The sequence below is a fragment of the Sardina pilchardus genome, chromosome 21 (genome assembly GCF_963854185.1).
Source record: "Sardina pilchardus chromosome 21, fSarPil1.1, whole genome shotgun sequence".
NCBI classification, from domain to species: Eukaryota; Metazoa; Chordata; class Actinopteri; order Clupeiformes; family Clupeidae; genus Sardina; species Sardina pilchardus.
The window spans coordinates 15,925,796-15,941,243 of NC_085014.1; the positions used below are offsets into that span (position 1 = coordinate 15,925,796).

Consider the following 15,448-nt stretch of genomic DNA (forward strand, 5'->3'; position numbering starts at 1 on the left):
ATAAACATCCCAGTCATGTTCTGTTTGATGGTATCATTGTATAAAAATCCAGATCCGATATGTTCTTAATGTGGGGGCTCATCATCATCCGCAATTGTCCATCACAATTTCATAACAATTATTTCTAAATGTATTTATATCCTCAAAAGTATCATAAGAATAATTTCTTGGTAAACTATTATCTTACAGAATCAAAGAAAACCCTATCTTGAACGAAGTGTCTAATATAAGGACTACTGGTAAAATTGGTTCGGACCAAAATGTTCCAAAGCATTAGACATGTATGGAGTATACTGCCATCTTGTGGACAACTTTAAAACACACACTATGACCACTGGAACAACACCTGTATTTGCAATCATTTAACAGACAGACACAAAGCCCTCAAAACTCAAACATATGCCTTTATTTTTAAATTTCCTTTGTAACACAGCATCAACAAATAAATAAAGTAACAATAAAAATACACAAATGAATTACTTCTTAATCTACAAAGCCATGTAACAAAATGGGTTATCTGCTCAAGTAGCAAGTTGACAGGGAGATCACAGTGCTGTGTAAAGTTTGCTTTTTGTTTGACAAACAGGCAAACAGACAAACAGGCTACTGATGGGCATTAAACTTGCCATCACATTGTAGATGACAGACAGACCAAGTACTGTGAAAACATAATTTTAGTACAGCTTTCTTCAACACCGCAAACATTCGTCCTAGTTCAAACATTGTTGGACATTTACACTGAGAAAAGAAGATTCGCCTTTCCAAGGAAAATGAGCAATATTTGTGTTTGAATTTACATTCCTCTACCTGAAATGTATAGCTAGAAAGTAGTGGTTGTCATTGTCATCCAACACCATCTGAGAAATTAGCATCTGAGAAACCACCCTTAAACTTTAATCAGTCAGCAAAATATCCAGACTTTTATCCAACCTAAAAACAACATAACTGAAGCCATTATGAAGGCATGAGAATTATTTTTAACACTATGACGCATGTATGTGCATTACATTGAAGCATATACTTAAGGATACAGATGCTGTACATTAAGGTGACATACATTACAGTTAGCAGCTTTTACTCTTATTGCATGTGAAGTTCATGGCGGACATGTGTATGTGCATTTATCTTTGAATTTTTTAATGTATATATATACTGCAGAATATACTACAGAATCCAATGCATTTCCTAGCCTTATTCTAGGGAATGCATAGAAAGTGTAGGTTCTGATGCAACACCAAAAGCTGTGACAACAACAAGTACAGCCAAGTATGTTGCAATATTGCATATATGATTTTCAAGACATTCCCTATTTTATTTTGCATACGTTTCAAAGCAATGAGCGTGCATTGGATATTACTGGGTTGTCATGGGAAGACAATTGATTGCCAAAGCAGTAGCTACTCGTGATATTCATTAAATGTTTTTTTTTCTTCTGATTAAAGAATGTTCCTAGCTGCACAAATTATTGGCAGTTTGGTAACATTTAAAACTCTATATTCCATGAGTTCAAAGCTGAAGACTAACTACAGTATAATACAAACCAGTTATGAAACCCACTGGCAAAGTCTCTCCTTCTTAGTCCCAAGAGAACACCATAATATCCAACCTGAGTCTTTTAACACAGAAATACAACGGGAACTTTCATTTTTAAAGCTATTCCAACATAATATTACAACAAAGGAACACCTGTTTTTGTTCAAAAGCTGTTTATGTTGTCAGGCCCGACAACAGTGCTCGTCTGTTAGCACTAATTTGATATGGAGAGGTCTAGTACATCAGATTAGTGTTTACACTGGGGGTTATTCTGGTGCCATTGACGTTTTCTAAGAATTTGGCTTTACTGGTGTTTTCTAAAAGGCAAGAAAAATACAGAGCTTGTGTTAGACATTTCATTTCTTTTGCATTTTGTTCATACACATGGTGGTACCATTCCAGTTTTTTTTATATTGCAACATAAGAAATACAATATTCAATAGTACTCTAATAGTATTTTAAAGGCAGTGGTATTGGCAATTAGTGGCAAATTCCGCAAAGGTTAATTACATACAGTTATTTTAATATCATATTCAATATGTTGAGAAAGAACATCCTTTCTAAAGTATTCATCATCTTTGAAAGCGGTTCAACCTTACAAAAGCAGCTTCATTTGCCAATCAAGTGTATACTGACTTAACACCTCCTGAAAAAAAGCACTACTCGGCAATGGCTTTCCATATTTACAATGTGCACTGTATTCCGCACATATATTTAGCATAGTCCTATCAAAAGTGCACAGAAGCATGCATGCTAGACGTGTCTCGCTTTTTGACATGCCATCTGACCATGGAGTGGGCTGACCTGGATGAGGGCTAGACGTTAATGGCTTTGAGGGGTCCCCAGTGCTTGTCGCGGAGAGACATTTCATATCTAACGCTTGTTCACACACACACACACACACACACACACACACACACACACACACACACACACACACACACACACACGCAGAAAGCGGGGAGCCTTCGTCACTTGTAGCGGGAGCGTACCTGCAGCAGCGTGGGGGTCTGCTCCATGATGCGCACGAGCAGCTTGTCGATGTAGTCCTCCAGGTCGCGCACCTGCACCCTCATCTTCTTGAGCTCGGCGTCGCGCTTCTCCAACAGCGCCCCCTGCAGCTCGGCGTCCTCGCGCTGCCGCTCCACCTCCACCTCCTGCTGCAGCAGCAGCGAGATCAGCTCCATGTTGGTCAGGTTCTGGTACTGGGCCCGCGCCTCCGACAGCCGGGCCTGGACCGGACAGAACAGAGAGAGAGACAGAGAGAGAGAGAGAAAGAGACTGGTGATGGAGTGGCGTGTCCTCACTGAAAAGGATGGAGACACTTCCATGCATATCCCCACACACACACACAGAAATAATGTACACCCACACACACACAAACATGCATGGTGGAGAACAGAAGGCAGGCCTGAGTCTCCAAAAATATAATGGTTCTGTGACAGAGAGTTTTCTGTACACACACACAAACACAAACACACATGGTGGAGAAAACAAGGTGGACCCAAGTCTCCAAAAATATAATGGTTCTGTGGCAGAAAGTTTTTTGTACACACACACTCAAAAACAAATGGTGAAAATAAGGCAGTCTCCAAAAATATAATGGGTCTGTGACAGACAGTGTTTTGCAATGATCAGACTACCAGAATATCTTTGTTATGTTTTCTGTATTTAAATATATAATCAGTTTTCTTTCACTACTTTTCAACTCTTCAAAGGTTCAAAAACATTCTGAGTGATAGTCATCTGAGAAGTTAAATTACTGTCTATGCTTCTAGAAGTTTTTTACCTTCAAAAAGGGTCTTTCATTTGTATCATCTATCATCTTCAGAGGATCAAATATCTTAAACTTTCAAACAAAAGTTATTATAATGTTGAGATATCTCCTTAAGGAGCCCTTGGTGCTTTTCACAGGTCTAAGTCAAGAAAGTCTGGAAATATGGGTAAAAATCTTGAAAAAGGCTCGCAGTTTTGTCAACAATGTTATAAAAAAAACCCTACCAAAGGTCAAAAGTCAAATTACCAACAAAAATGGCCACTTTTCTTAGAACACTACAGAGAGCATTCTAGAGTCTAGAATACATCAGGACCTTTCATGTGAAAAAAGGCTAAGCAGCACCATGGAGCCTGAGCAATGAAGGAGTATCCCCGTACCTCTCTCTCAGCCACCTCCGCTGCAGTGGGCTGGGCAGCGCGGCCCGGGTGGATGGTGGACTTGAGCTTCTCCAGCACCGAGCGTCCCTCTGACTTCCTGTCTCCCGTCATCGCCACCGATGTGGTCAGGGGCTTCACCGGGTGGGGACTGGACAGCACGGGCGGTCATGGAACGGCATCGGACACAGCGATTAGTGCCAACATGCACTCTACTTACTGCAGCAACAGTTAGACAACTTAGTACTCAGTTCAGTTAATACTATTGCATTGCAGTTAGCTTACATGGTTAAGTGGAAACGTGATCAGTGACCACCATACATTACATTACGGTACTTCTCAAAAAGGACATATTGGGAGAAGTATTAAACTGGGTGAGGAGTCTTTTCGCTGTATGCAAAATGGACAATGCCTATCTATTAAACACAAAGGCCACTGATCCCTACTCAGGCTAGTTTTCTGTTACCAAATCCAGACCATTCAAACACACACACTTGAAAAATGACTTGGCTAACTGGAATTCAGAGTCACCTGACAAGTCTCTGCAACTAAGTTTCACTACTCTTATGACTAAGATCTATCAGCTCCTGAAACTGTTAGCCCTTTAGTTTTGATAGAGAACTGACCCTTTAGCAGTTATGGTGCCTATTAGTGAGTTAAATGGTCCATGACTTGCATTGTAATGCTCACTTAAAGTCCTAACAAATAGATTTCGTACCTGATAAATACTTGTGAAATAACTGGAGTAAAACCAACGAGGACAGAGATCAATAACCAGGCTGCAGTTCCTCCTGTGCTGAGAGTGTGTATGAGGTGTGTTCAAAAAGTATTGCATTTACACTCCTTTGACCTCCTCCTCTGATTTTATCTACATCTAATACTGCTGGGTTCCCACCCAACACTACATTGCAAATATGTAGACATTAGTCATGCCATTCAGTCATATCATTTTCAATTTAATTTTGTCAAACAGTAAATATTTCATCAGAGCTCTTGTTTACAATGGATCAAATTTGATCAAATCAAAACACGGTTTTATGATGGCTATGTCAGTCCACTGTTTGGATTCATTAATGTTAGGAGCATTACGGTTGTACATATTAGGCTGGTTATCTCCTCCAACACACAGGCTAAACGGTAGGCCCTGACTATACAGTATTATATTCAGTACATACAGCTACACTGGCTACCTTGAATCAAATTCAAGTCTCTAACACTTGACTACAAAGTAATCTCCGGCTCCGCTCCCACCTACTGAAATGCCCTCTTACAGGCATAAGCTACCACCTGACCGTTGCGCTCCTCAGGCGAACAATGGCTAGTTCTGCCACCGGCACGCTCAGGCCAATCTAAACTTTATTCATCTGTTGTTCCTCGTTGGTGGAACGCACTACCAGTCCCTACTACAGTACAGACATCCCTCTCCATCTTCAAAAAACCCAGCTCTTCAGAGAACATCTCCTCTCATAGCACTACTTACAACTAGTCTTGCTGACCCTTGACTAACCACCTGATTGTGCCTGCTGAGGTGTCCACGACCATGGCAACCTTGACAGGGACAACAAGGAGGCGGATATTCCCAGCCGCATTCCCCTCCGAACAAACGCTCTCATTGATGCACTTATTCTTACTGCACTCTACCTTTTATATATATACGTATACAGTATTTTCTAGAATAGTTGTTAGAATTGCTTTAAAAACCTTGAAATGTTTACCATGTCGTAAGTCGCTTTGGTTAAAAGGCGTCAGACAAATGTAATGCAATGTAATGAAATATTACATGAGTACAAAGTAGGCTATGCACTTATCACCAAATAGGTCAGTCACAGGCTACTCTGTTGTGAGAGCACCCTGGTACTTATAATTTTGCCAGTAGTTGGTTGGTTGTTTGCTACTCTGTTGTGAGAGAACCCTGGTACTTATAATTTTGCCAGTAGTTGGTTGTTCAGTTTACCAATGAAAAGCAAGGTGCATTCTTGTCATCCAAAATGATGCAGGAAGAATGAGATAAGTGGTACATTACATAGTGCGGGAATTAGAGATACTGGAATGTGCAAATATTTGATAACTAGTTGAAAATATCTTGTTGACTATTGGTCAGTTACTGAGGCACCCTAACTCTGCTTGTCATGACCACCGAAATGTGAGATTCCAGGAAATCTAGCGGGAGAGCAAATATCTGTCAGACGACGATACATCAAAATGTTTTGTTGTTCAAACTCCTCTTATACAGTAAGCAGAGATTTACTAGCAGTCTTGGCATTTTTAAACACACCTCATCATTCCCTTCCTGACAACAAAGTATGGGGTACACCTGCCAAACTGGACATGAGACTAGAATGAAGGAAAACCAAAATAACATGACATTCAGAGGAACAAAAAAAAGAGAAGAAAGCAAAAGAATGTGTACAAGCCATGCTCTGTCATAAACCCAGGCAAGGATACAGGCAGAACAAAACAAAAACAAAACAGAAAACATGTCAAAACAAATCTGCTTGATGTGTGAAAATCAACAGAGGAAACCCAAATTCCAAATGTGAGAGTTGGAAGGAAAAGTGGACCATCAGCAAAAGCCAACCGTCACACTTTAGTGGACCCTCAACCAGAGGGCTCCGTTTTTTCTGCCACACAATTTTTTAATCAGAACCACACACCCCACAAAGAAAGACCAGTCAAATCAGCTGACAAATGAGAGGCATCGTTTTTCATTCACGTGGGTGTGTCTCTTTTTATTCTTTCTCTCTCTCTTTCTCTCTTTTTGTTTTTGTTTGTCGTTTAGAGATGAAGAGTGAATACACTCTGAGAAGCTGTGCGGTCTCACCTGCTCTCCGGGTGGGGCAGGAGGCCGCTAGCTGGCTGTGTCTCCCCTGTTGTGACATTGTGCCGTGCGTCAACCATGGGCTGGACAGTGCAGGACGAACAGGAGGAAACGGTAGCGGATGTGGAGGTGGTGGTGGAGGAGGAGAGGGAGGAGGAGGAGCAGAAGGAGCAGGAGGTGAGGGGGGCCAGATTGTGGGCGCCTCCTGCTTTGGGTTGGGCGTTCTGAGGAGGTGCGCTGGGGTCAGGGTGGGAGTCAGGGTCGGGTTTGGCGTTAGTGGCGTTAGAGGCTGGAGTGGGATGGGAGGAAGGGGAAGTGACCTCATGGTCATGCGGAGGGGAGCCCGTGGGCCGGAGGGAGTGTGAGGGGCTCGGAGCCACCCTGGCGTGCAAGTCCGCAAAGCTCATCTCCTGGGAGTTCTCCAAGTCGGACAACTCGGATTCGTGAGTGTGGTGGCTGCCCTCTCTGTTCTCCAAATCTCCAGGTCGGGCTTCTCCATCAGTATGGTTACCTCCATTGAGGGCGTCAGGCATCGCACCTGTAGGGTCTACCTGTGACCTAGTGTTACATGCGACTGACCAGTCAAACAGTGCGCTTTGTTCGTCCGAGGGTTGACTTGGCCTTTGATTGTTACTTTCCTGTTGCAGTTCTTGAGCAGAGAGCTCACCAGCAACACAGCCACCTTTGTTGCATAGAAAATCTGTGAATGAATCATCGTCCCTCTTGATACAGCTTGTTGGGGTGGATGTCAACTCTTCCTCTCTTCCTATCACTGTACCAATGGTATTTCCTGCTACCTGGTTTTCGGGATTCAAAGGGTGCTGTGGCTGTTCACAATTAAAAGATGTGTGTCTCTCGTCTCCAAAGTCGAGTCTAATTTCCTCTTTAAATGAAGCATTCTCGTGGGTCTCGCAACCTCCTTTCTCTTCGCAGGAGGATTGATAATGAGGTGAATGATCCCTCTGCTGATTACCCAATGAGTCAGCTTTGAGGACACAGTGTTCAGACTCTTGCTTTGTTTCACACGCTGAAAAAGACGCCATTGTGCTGGAAAGCATCTCCAATTCAGATTGTTTGGAGTCAGAGTTCATTGCCGCGGACTCTTGAGTAGACGCGGAGTTCCCTGATGAATGGACAGCAGAGAACATCTGATAGGTGGTCAACATCTTGTTGGCGTTCTGATCGTAGATCTCGAAAGTGTTAATAGTCATCTCAGATGGAGAACTGTCCGAGTCCACAAATGCAAAGTCAGAACTGTCAATGTTTTTGTTTGAATCTGGGGGTGAACTCACAAAAGAGCTTACACCATTGGTCACCTTGGGCTTGTCTGAGTGGCCGGCTATGCAGTCAGGCCTCAGGCTAAGTTCACAAGGACTCTTATCTAAAGGCTCCATGTCTGTATGGGTACATTGCTCTTGTGATTTTTCGCTATCATTGTTGCCACTATTAATGAGGGCTGGAGAGGTTAGAAGGTTATCATCATCATAAAGAGGGCTCTTGTCTAAAATACTTTCTGTCGCAAAGCCCAGGGCCATGTTCAAGACGCCTTTGCTAACGTCAAAATGAGAAGAATTAAGTGCGTTGTTCTTTCTCTCCATATTGCGTCTTTCTTGCGCATCTGGGCTGACCCTTTCTGATAAGTCCACCTTCCAGCCATGCTCGTCGCTTGTTAGTATTCTGTTGTTCATGTCACTGGACTCAGCAACCTCTGTTATCGCTGACGTGAGACACATATTCAAATGGTAGTGTGCTGGATCGGCATACAAATCCAAGAGGGAATTTTCTGCAGGGAGTGCGTCGCCAAGAGCCCAACTTTTGGTCTTTCTCTTGTGTCTTCGCTCTCTCGTGTGTTGACGAGAGGCTAGTTCTGTTTGGAGCATGAAACTGGCTTCTCTTTCCAAGGCCAGCTCTTCGGCCCTGTCCAGCCAACTCTCGGAGCCCTTCCCTCTGGAAGGTACACCGAGGGGTCGACCTGGGGGCAGAGGGGGGACATCTGTCGCCTGCGCGAATCCTTCTTGAACACCGCTGCCTCTGACGTCAAAGACAGGGTGAGCGACGTGGTCACCTGACACCGCCACGTTTGTGTTTTGCCTTCTAGTCGTTGGATTCCGTGCCGAGGGTGTTGTGCCATTTGGTGACTTCAGCCTGCTCGCGGCGAAGGCCTCAAACGACTCGTCCCATTCGTTGGTGGCGTTCTCCGACAGCGAGCGGTTGGTGGCCGAGTTGGGCAGGCTGCTCGCCGTCGGCGGCGGCCCCGAGCTTCCTGGGAGCAGCACCGGGAGGGACCTCTGCCTGGCCATGCTCCTGGGCCTCTCCCTCTTAATGCTGGTCCTCTCCCGCAGAGTGCCACCGCGATGGGCAGGGCTGGGGAAGTGGGCAGCGAGGTGGGCCGCGTACTGGGAGGCGGGCGAGCCGGCGTAGCCAGCTCCACCAGCAACCGGGGGAGACGTCAGAGCCTCCTCGGCTAAGAGCTCCTCGAAAAAGGGGTTGGTCTGCAGGCGCGAGAGGAAGGGGTTGGACGGGGAGATGGGGATGGAGGTGGGGGTGGGGGGCGATGGCGTGAAGGGGTTAGCGTGACTGCCGTTGGCAGGAGACGGGGGGACGGGTGTGGGATGGGTGGGAGGGGGGTGCTGGGTTTGGGGCTGGGGCTGATCGTGGAGAGGTGGGTGGAGGGGTGAGGGGATATCTGGGCTGTTCTCTACCTTAGGAGAGACTTCCAGGCTGTGGAGGGAAGGCACAGTTAGAGCTATGCCGGCTAAGGCCAATCATCCAGCCAGAAATCAATAGGGGTGAGCATCGGGGAATGAGGGCCACCTGATACTTCAACTAGGAGTGGCAAAGGGACTTAGTCATCATTTCTTTTTATTCCAGGCAATCAGACAGTGTATGTGTGAGAAAGCTGGCGGAAATTAAGTCAAATCAAAATAATTCAGGGATACTGGGATGCATGAATAAAACTCTTGATGTTGCCATTCAAATCAATGAAGCAGACAGTCCTTGACAATAATAATGTTCCCTTTCCACATACTAACACATATCTGACGTTCCTACAGTGCAGCACCTGTTTAATTAAGCACTGTCTACTTGACTCATTATGTGGTTTGAGTACATTCTTCTTTCTTAAATTTCAGTAAAAGCAGAGTTTTAGCTTGTTTGAACTTAAAATATTTGGTATACTTCTGTGTTTAATTTAATCTATGAGATAATGCATAGGCCTACTATACATTCAACATAACAATGTGCAATATATGATTCATTACTATTTTCTGAATTTTTTTCTTATAAGAAGAGGACACATGCTAACAAATGCTTGACATTTATGGGAACCAAAAAATGCCAGAATACCAGTGAAACTACCAACTGTTCTACTCAGTCAATAAGCCTTTTTTAGCCTTAACTGTTGGGAGTCCCTAAATTAGGAGTTCAAACCATAACAAACCAATCTAGAAGAGGGCAAAGTGGGTCAAAGCTTAACTGCTTTTTTTCCGTCCCCATTTTAAGAGCATGCTAATTGTTCTCGTGATCCTGGCATAGCATAACACAACTGGTCTCTCAGTCTCTCAGTCACTTTGGTCAGATTGGTTTGTTTTGGTCTGCACATGACACTCAGTTTAAGGAGGTCTCAAAAAAGACTAGCAGCAAACATAAAGATGGCATTGTGTTTCATAGCTTGTGTTCTCTCTCTGTCCTTTTGTAAAACATCAACTTTCCCCCCCAAGAGTTTTCGTCTAGGATAACACTGCTGAGCAGACCTCACTCACCTTGGCTTGTTCTGGGACTCGCCGGAGCCAAACCAGCCGCGGAGTCGACCTTCGTGAGCCGCGCTGGCCAGGCCGTGGTCCGCTTTGGCCGGCAGCGAGTCGCTTCTCCCGCTCGAGAACAGAGTCCTCCTCAGCTTCTTCCCTTTGTCTGACGTTTCGCCTGAAGCCGACGCCGCCCCGACCCCCGCTGCGGCCGCCACCGCGGCAGCCTGAGGAGAGCACTCGTCCGCAGACGCCGCGCCCTGTCCGGCGGCCTGCTCCGCGTCCGCGTCCTCCTTCTTGGTTTTGTCGAACGACCAGCGGCGGCCGTCGCCACCGCCGGCGGCCAGGGCGGCCCTCAGGGGGTCGTCGGTGCGGCGCGTGAGGTTCTGCAGCGAGCGCGACAGCGGCGAGCACTTCTCCAGCAGCGCCCGTCTGGCCGGCAGCGCTCCGGCCGGGTTCGGCGCCACCTTGGGGCTCGCCGGCTCCGAGCCGTACACGTGGCTGCCGTTGATGCACAGCGAGGACTTGGACAGCGCCATGCTCTGGCCCTTGAGGGTCTCCACGGCCGGGCAGGGCCGCGGGACGGCGGAGGTGGAGGGGGCGGTGGTGGTGATCTTGCTGGCCTCGTCGCTGAACGCACGCTTGTGGGTCATCACCTTAGGGTCATGAGGCGTGAACGCTGGGGACGGAGAGAGTAGAGTGAGAGACTGACGGAGATGCTAGTTTAAGCCGAGGGAAGTTGCAGCTTTCTCTCTTAAACGATTTTTAATGGGAGGACACAGAAATTCACAAGAATCATGCATTGCCTTTTGTCAATTTAATTTCAGATATACACAGGAAAGATGTTACATGCCTTGTGCTGTAGGCAGGGAATTCCCCACAGCAGCCAATCAACAACCAAGCCATAAAAAAAACAAAATCACCCAACAAAGCAACCTTTGTGGGCAAAAAACATCGGCAACAGAATAGCCTTGGAGAGCATTTCAATGGGCTTATCAAGCTGGCAAAATACATTATTCTGCACATTTACAGTGCTATGTTTTCAATTATGTGCAGCACTTCACATTGCATTATACTGACATAAGCCTGAGGAAAGACAGCTGTCTCATACTAACTGGTTTAATGGGAGGAACAAGAAGCGAATGTGTACCGTATCTTCCCAAATGCACCATCATTGTGTACACTGACAGAGCTGTCTTTTAAAGAGAGCCATTATGTGCAGCCTTTCACAGAAGTGCACTTCTCGGTAAACTTCATCAATATCACCCCTCTCCTCACACACACACACACACACACACAAAATTCTCTGGAAAATCAATAAGATTGGGCTCCAACCTTTTCCTCCTGCCTCCGTGTCTCCGCGGAAGGTGTCGGTCACCACTCTGCTGCTGTAGATGGGGGTGCTGGAGAGCTCCACCGGAGGGCAGAACGGCTCTCCCGCCGCCGCCGCTGACGCCACGCTGCTGTCCGAGGCCAAGGAGGAGCAGGACCTTGAGTCCGAGGACTTGCGCAGCTTCCCGAAGAAGTCCTTGACCTTGCTGCCCCGGCGCTCCCTCTCCTCCACCGGGGGCTCCTCCGGTGGCTCGTCCTCCGCCTGCTGGCCCTCGCCGAACGGCTGGCCCGAGGACCCCGACAGGGCGGCGTAGCGGCCGGGCACGATGGCCGAGGAGGACTCCACGTCGCGCTTCTTGCCCGTCACCCGGTCCTTGAGCTTGCCGAAAGCCGAGCGGCGCTTGTCCTTGACGGACAGGTCGTACATGCTGGCCGTCAGGTTGTTGCGGGTGAACTGGACGGTCACCTGTAAGTCCCCGCGCTCTTTCTCTGGCCTGCCGACCTTCGAGTGGAGCTTGAACCATCTAGAGTCATAGCAGGGAGAGATGGTTACCAGATATAGTATTGTACATACCATGAACTAATACTGTGAAGTACCATACTCTTACTGCAAGTTGATGTTTAAAGCTAAATAAAACACATTCAGCTTTATACCTCAGTGATTTGATTTCACGTTCATGCGTTTCCAAAGATAAGGGAGGGCAATGCATCTGGGGAATTTCAAAATGGTCAGAGAAAATAAAGTTGGCTGAAAGCGTGCAGCCACAAGATCAAGTTAATTCATTTGACTTCACAGAAATCATGCGTTATCAAGGTTGCTCTTTTTGTCTTGGTCTTCAGTCCTGAAAGTACTCCCAGTGTTCTCATTCTCTGTGCCCAGCACCTTATGTGCTCGCCAGACACACGTGCTGAGGCCAAAGCAAACGCCCTCCTTTACTGTGCCTGTCTTGTGCAATGGAGAGAGAGAGAGAGAGAGAGAGAGAGAGAGAGAAAGAAAGAGAGAGAGAGGGCAAGTGAGAGAGAGGGAGAGAAAGAAAGAGAGAGAGAGAGAAAGAAAGAGAGAGAGAGAGAGAGAGAGAGAGAGAGAGAGAGAGAGGCAGAGAGCGAGTGAGTGAGAGGCGGACCTCAGAATTGAAGCCAGATGTGCGGCATTGTCTTTCCCCCTGAACCCTCTGGATTGGTGACTTGATACTACTTGTGCAGTCTGGACATTTTCCCCCCACGAGTAACTCCACGTGTTGGGCTGTCACAGTCGCCCCATTCCTCCCCGCGCCTGGCTGCCTGACTCAAAATGCACACTCCACACAATCTTTCCCATGTTTAAGACACTCAGGACAGTGTGTCCTGCCAGAACTATTGCTTCAGGAATAGATACTGTATGTTGGCATTAACCGTTAACTACTGAAGCAGTGCGGGTGATATAAGATATATCTAAGATGCCATCCCTCAACAAATCCTACACTACAGATAGCCTATATTTCATTTGATTTTTTTTTAGCATTATTTGGAAATCAGCTATGCATCATTCATCTTTAGGCCTTATTGTGCATCATATATTTAGGTCTACTATAGCTGTTGTTTGTTCATACCGTGACACTAACTTGAATCGTTTTAGTGGGCCGGTCTACTGTGTTTGTTTTTTAAATGAACCAGAGGGGCCTGCTTGCTTGCTTCATCTCAGAGTGCACTCTAAATGCCTGAGATGTACACTGATGAGGAAAATGGATGACTTGGTTTAAACCTCACCCCACTAAACACCACAGCAATAAAAGGTCCTCCTCAATTATGCAAGCAATGTATGAGCATTTTCACAAGTTTGGGAGGCTGTAACCATAAAGAAGAGAATCATCTGGAGTGTCATCGCAGCACTGGAGCACTGATGTAAGCTTAGCTGAACGTCTGTCTGCTGTAACAGTCCTGGCAGTGCCAGGCACCGCACCGTGTGCTGCCCAAACAAATGCTGCACTGCTGAGGCTGGCATCTCAGCCGGACATGCTATGCCATCTAAGGAATGTAGTGGGTGATATCTGAAATGCCTTAACATAGCATGCTGTAATACAGCCTGACATTTGCTGTATAACACAGGATATGACTGGGCCACAGTAGAAATCCACATGAGACGTGTAGTGTTATTTTCTGATTTGGGAAAAAATCTACTGGGATACAAAGCATAAATGGTTCTTGACATTTCCTTCCAGTCTAGTAATTAGCCCTATGCTCTATACTAGTGCTATACTATACACCACAGTCTCAACAACGACAATTCGTAGGCCATCTTCAAACTCAGGTCCACGATATAGATTAATTTCAGGTGGTCCATCTCCTGTGAACAATAAAACGGTTTCCTGGTAGATTAAGGCCTAACGTTACACATTCATCCCATGACCCACTACCAATTATAATTGAAACTTACTCATTTCTAGGACACATTCCATCTTGAAAGACCTTGTCCAGGGGAACAATAGTTTGACCAAGGAACACGTCAAGTCCGATTAGCACTCGATGCATCACTGTGAGTACCAAGTTGCTGCTCCCCGGGGGATAGGCGCTCGTTCCAGCCAACTCCAATAACCCGGGCAGAAGTTCGAAAGTACATTCTTCATTCCACTCCGGTTCCACTGCCTTTTCCACCAAACCGGTGGTGTATTTCTCTTTCCCCAGCTGAATGATGGTGTACACATAGCGGCTCCCGTGCTTGCCCTTCGTCCTCAGTCCCCTTGCCCGAAGGACAGTCACATTTACATGCGTGGGAACCCATCTCTGATCATCGTCGTCCAGGCTTATCAAAGGCATCCTGAAATGTTTGCTATGACATACACGGGATGCCTGCAGTAGCGGAGCACAACGGAGGGGAACCTTCCTTCTCTCGCTCCGCTGTTTTTTCCAGGAATTGTCTAACGGTCTTGACAATTGCGCATTCGGTCCGCTGGTGTATGTGCCCTCGCCCTTGCGTCTGTCCGGCCCAGCACACTTACTGTGTTTGCTCGTTCAGGCAAGCTGAAAATCTCTGCATAATCCCCAAACGCATACGATACAATCCGGAGTAATATCCGTCATTGGATATTAAAATGCGCATTCGTTTTGTCTTTGATGTTATCCACAATACCTCCGACTGACAAAAAAAACCCAACTTCCTCACGCGTGTTTTCACTTCAGGCCCTCGGACTGTTTACTCTCTCTCGGCTCCTCAGTTCAATATCTTCAGATTTTGATAACTCATTGTGATGACGGCCCGCCCACTATAACAATTGCGGCCCGCGTGCCAGATATCTGCCGAACTAAAGAGCAGGCTTCACTTTCACAGCGTCATGCGCAACGTTTTCGTTTCATGTATGCAGGCTATATATGATGATGCTGTTGTCGTTAACGACGACGCGAGAAAAGAAACGTTGGTGGAACGAACAACATGCTTCAACACAGACGCACCATTTAGTAATGCGGTCCTATGCGGTGACAGCCGCTGCTGGCCGAAAGAAAAGTTGTGTTCGTCTCCAAAACCAGGGCGGGGCGCTCTGCTGCAAGCTAACAGCACTATCAACTCTAAATCCGTCTTCTTGTACACACATCATTATTTTCACGGGAAATCACGAAGCTCTCCCAGAATGGTGGAGATGATTACATAAGCGATGGCCAGTGATAACAGTTTGCGCGTGCAGATTATCTGAGGGTCGCGCTCTGCGAGTTACATGAACAACTTCACTGGTAGGCCGATGGCAGATTACTCTGTGGTTAGACATCTAGATACACCATACGTTTATTTAGTAAAAATCACAAAACGTCTGCGTTGTCTAGCGAACCCATAGCTACAGAATACCAACATAGGCGTGCATTGCAATTTTATATAGGCCCAATTGTATGACTTTGACCAAAT

General features: G+C 46.3%; 1 protein-coding gene across 1 annotated transcript; it reads right to left on the reverse strand.

Annotated features, from left to right (window-relative positions):
* Window positions 1-386: 386 nt before the first annotated feature.
* rab11fip5b (RAB11 family interacting protein 5b (class I)) lies at window positions 387-15,006 on the reverse strand. Its single transcript, XM_062524985.1, has 7 exons — window positions 13,991-15,006; window positions 11,581-12,101; window positions 10,264-10,924; window positions 6,506-9,223; window positions 3,688-3,835; window positions 2,526-2,765; window positions 387-1,850 (listed from the first exon to the last, which is right to left on the reverse strand). Exons 1-7 carry the CDS (start codon window positions 14,368-14,370, stop codon window positions 1,824-1,826), a joined length of 4,695 nt encoding a protein of 1,564 aa, XP_062380969.1. The 5' UTR covers window positions 14,371-15,006; the 3' UTR covers window positions 387-1,823.
* Between the last annotated feature and the right edge of the window lie 442 nt (window positions 15,007-15,448).

Bases quoted from the DNA above. Each gene is read 5' to 3' on its own strand.
- rab11fip5b (XM_062524985.1), bottom strand. From the start codon at position 14,370: ATGCCTTTGATAAGCCTGGACGACGATGATCAGAGATGGGTTCCCACG. The intron at 10,925-11,580 runs GTTGGAGCCCAA...CTCCGTCCCCAG, and splicing joins CACGGAGGCAGGAGGAAAAG to CGTTCACGCCTCATGACCCT. The intron at 1,851-2,525 runs GTACGCTCCCGC...CTTGCCTTTTAG, and splicing joins AGACCCCCACGCTGCTGCAG to AAAACACCAGTAAAGCCAAA.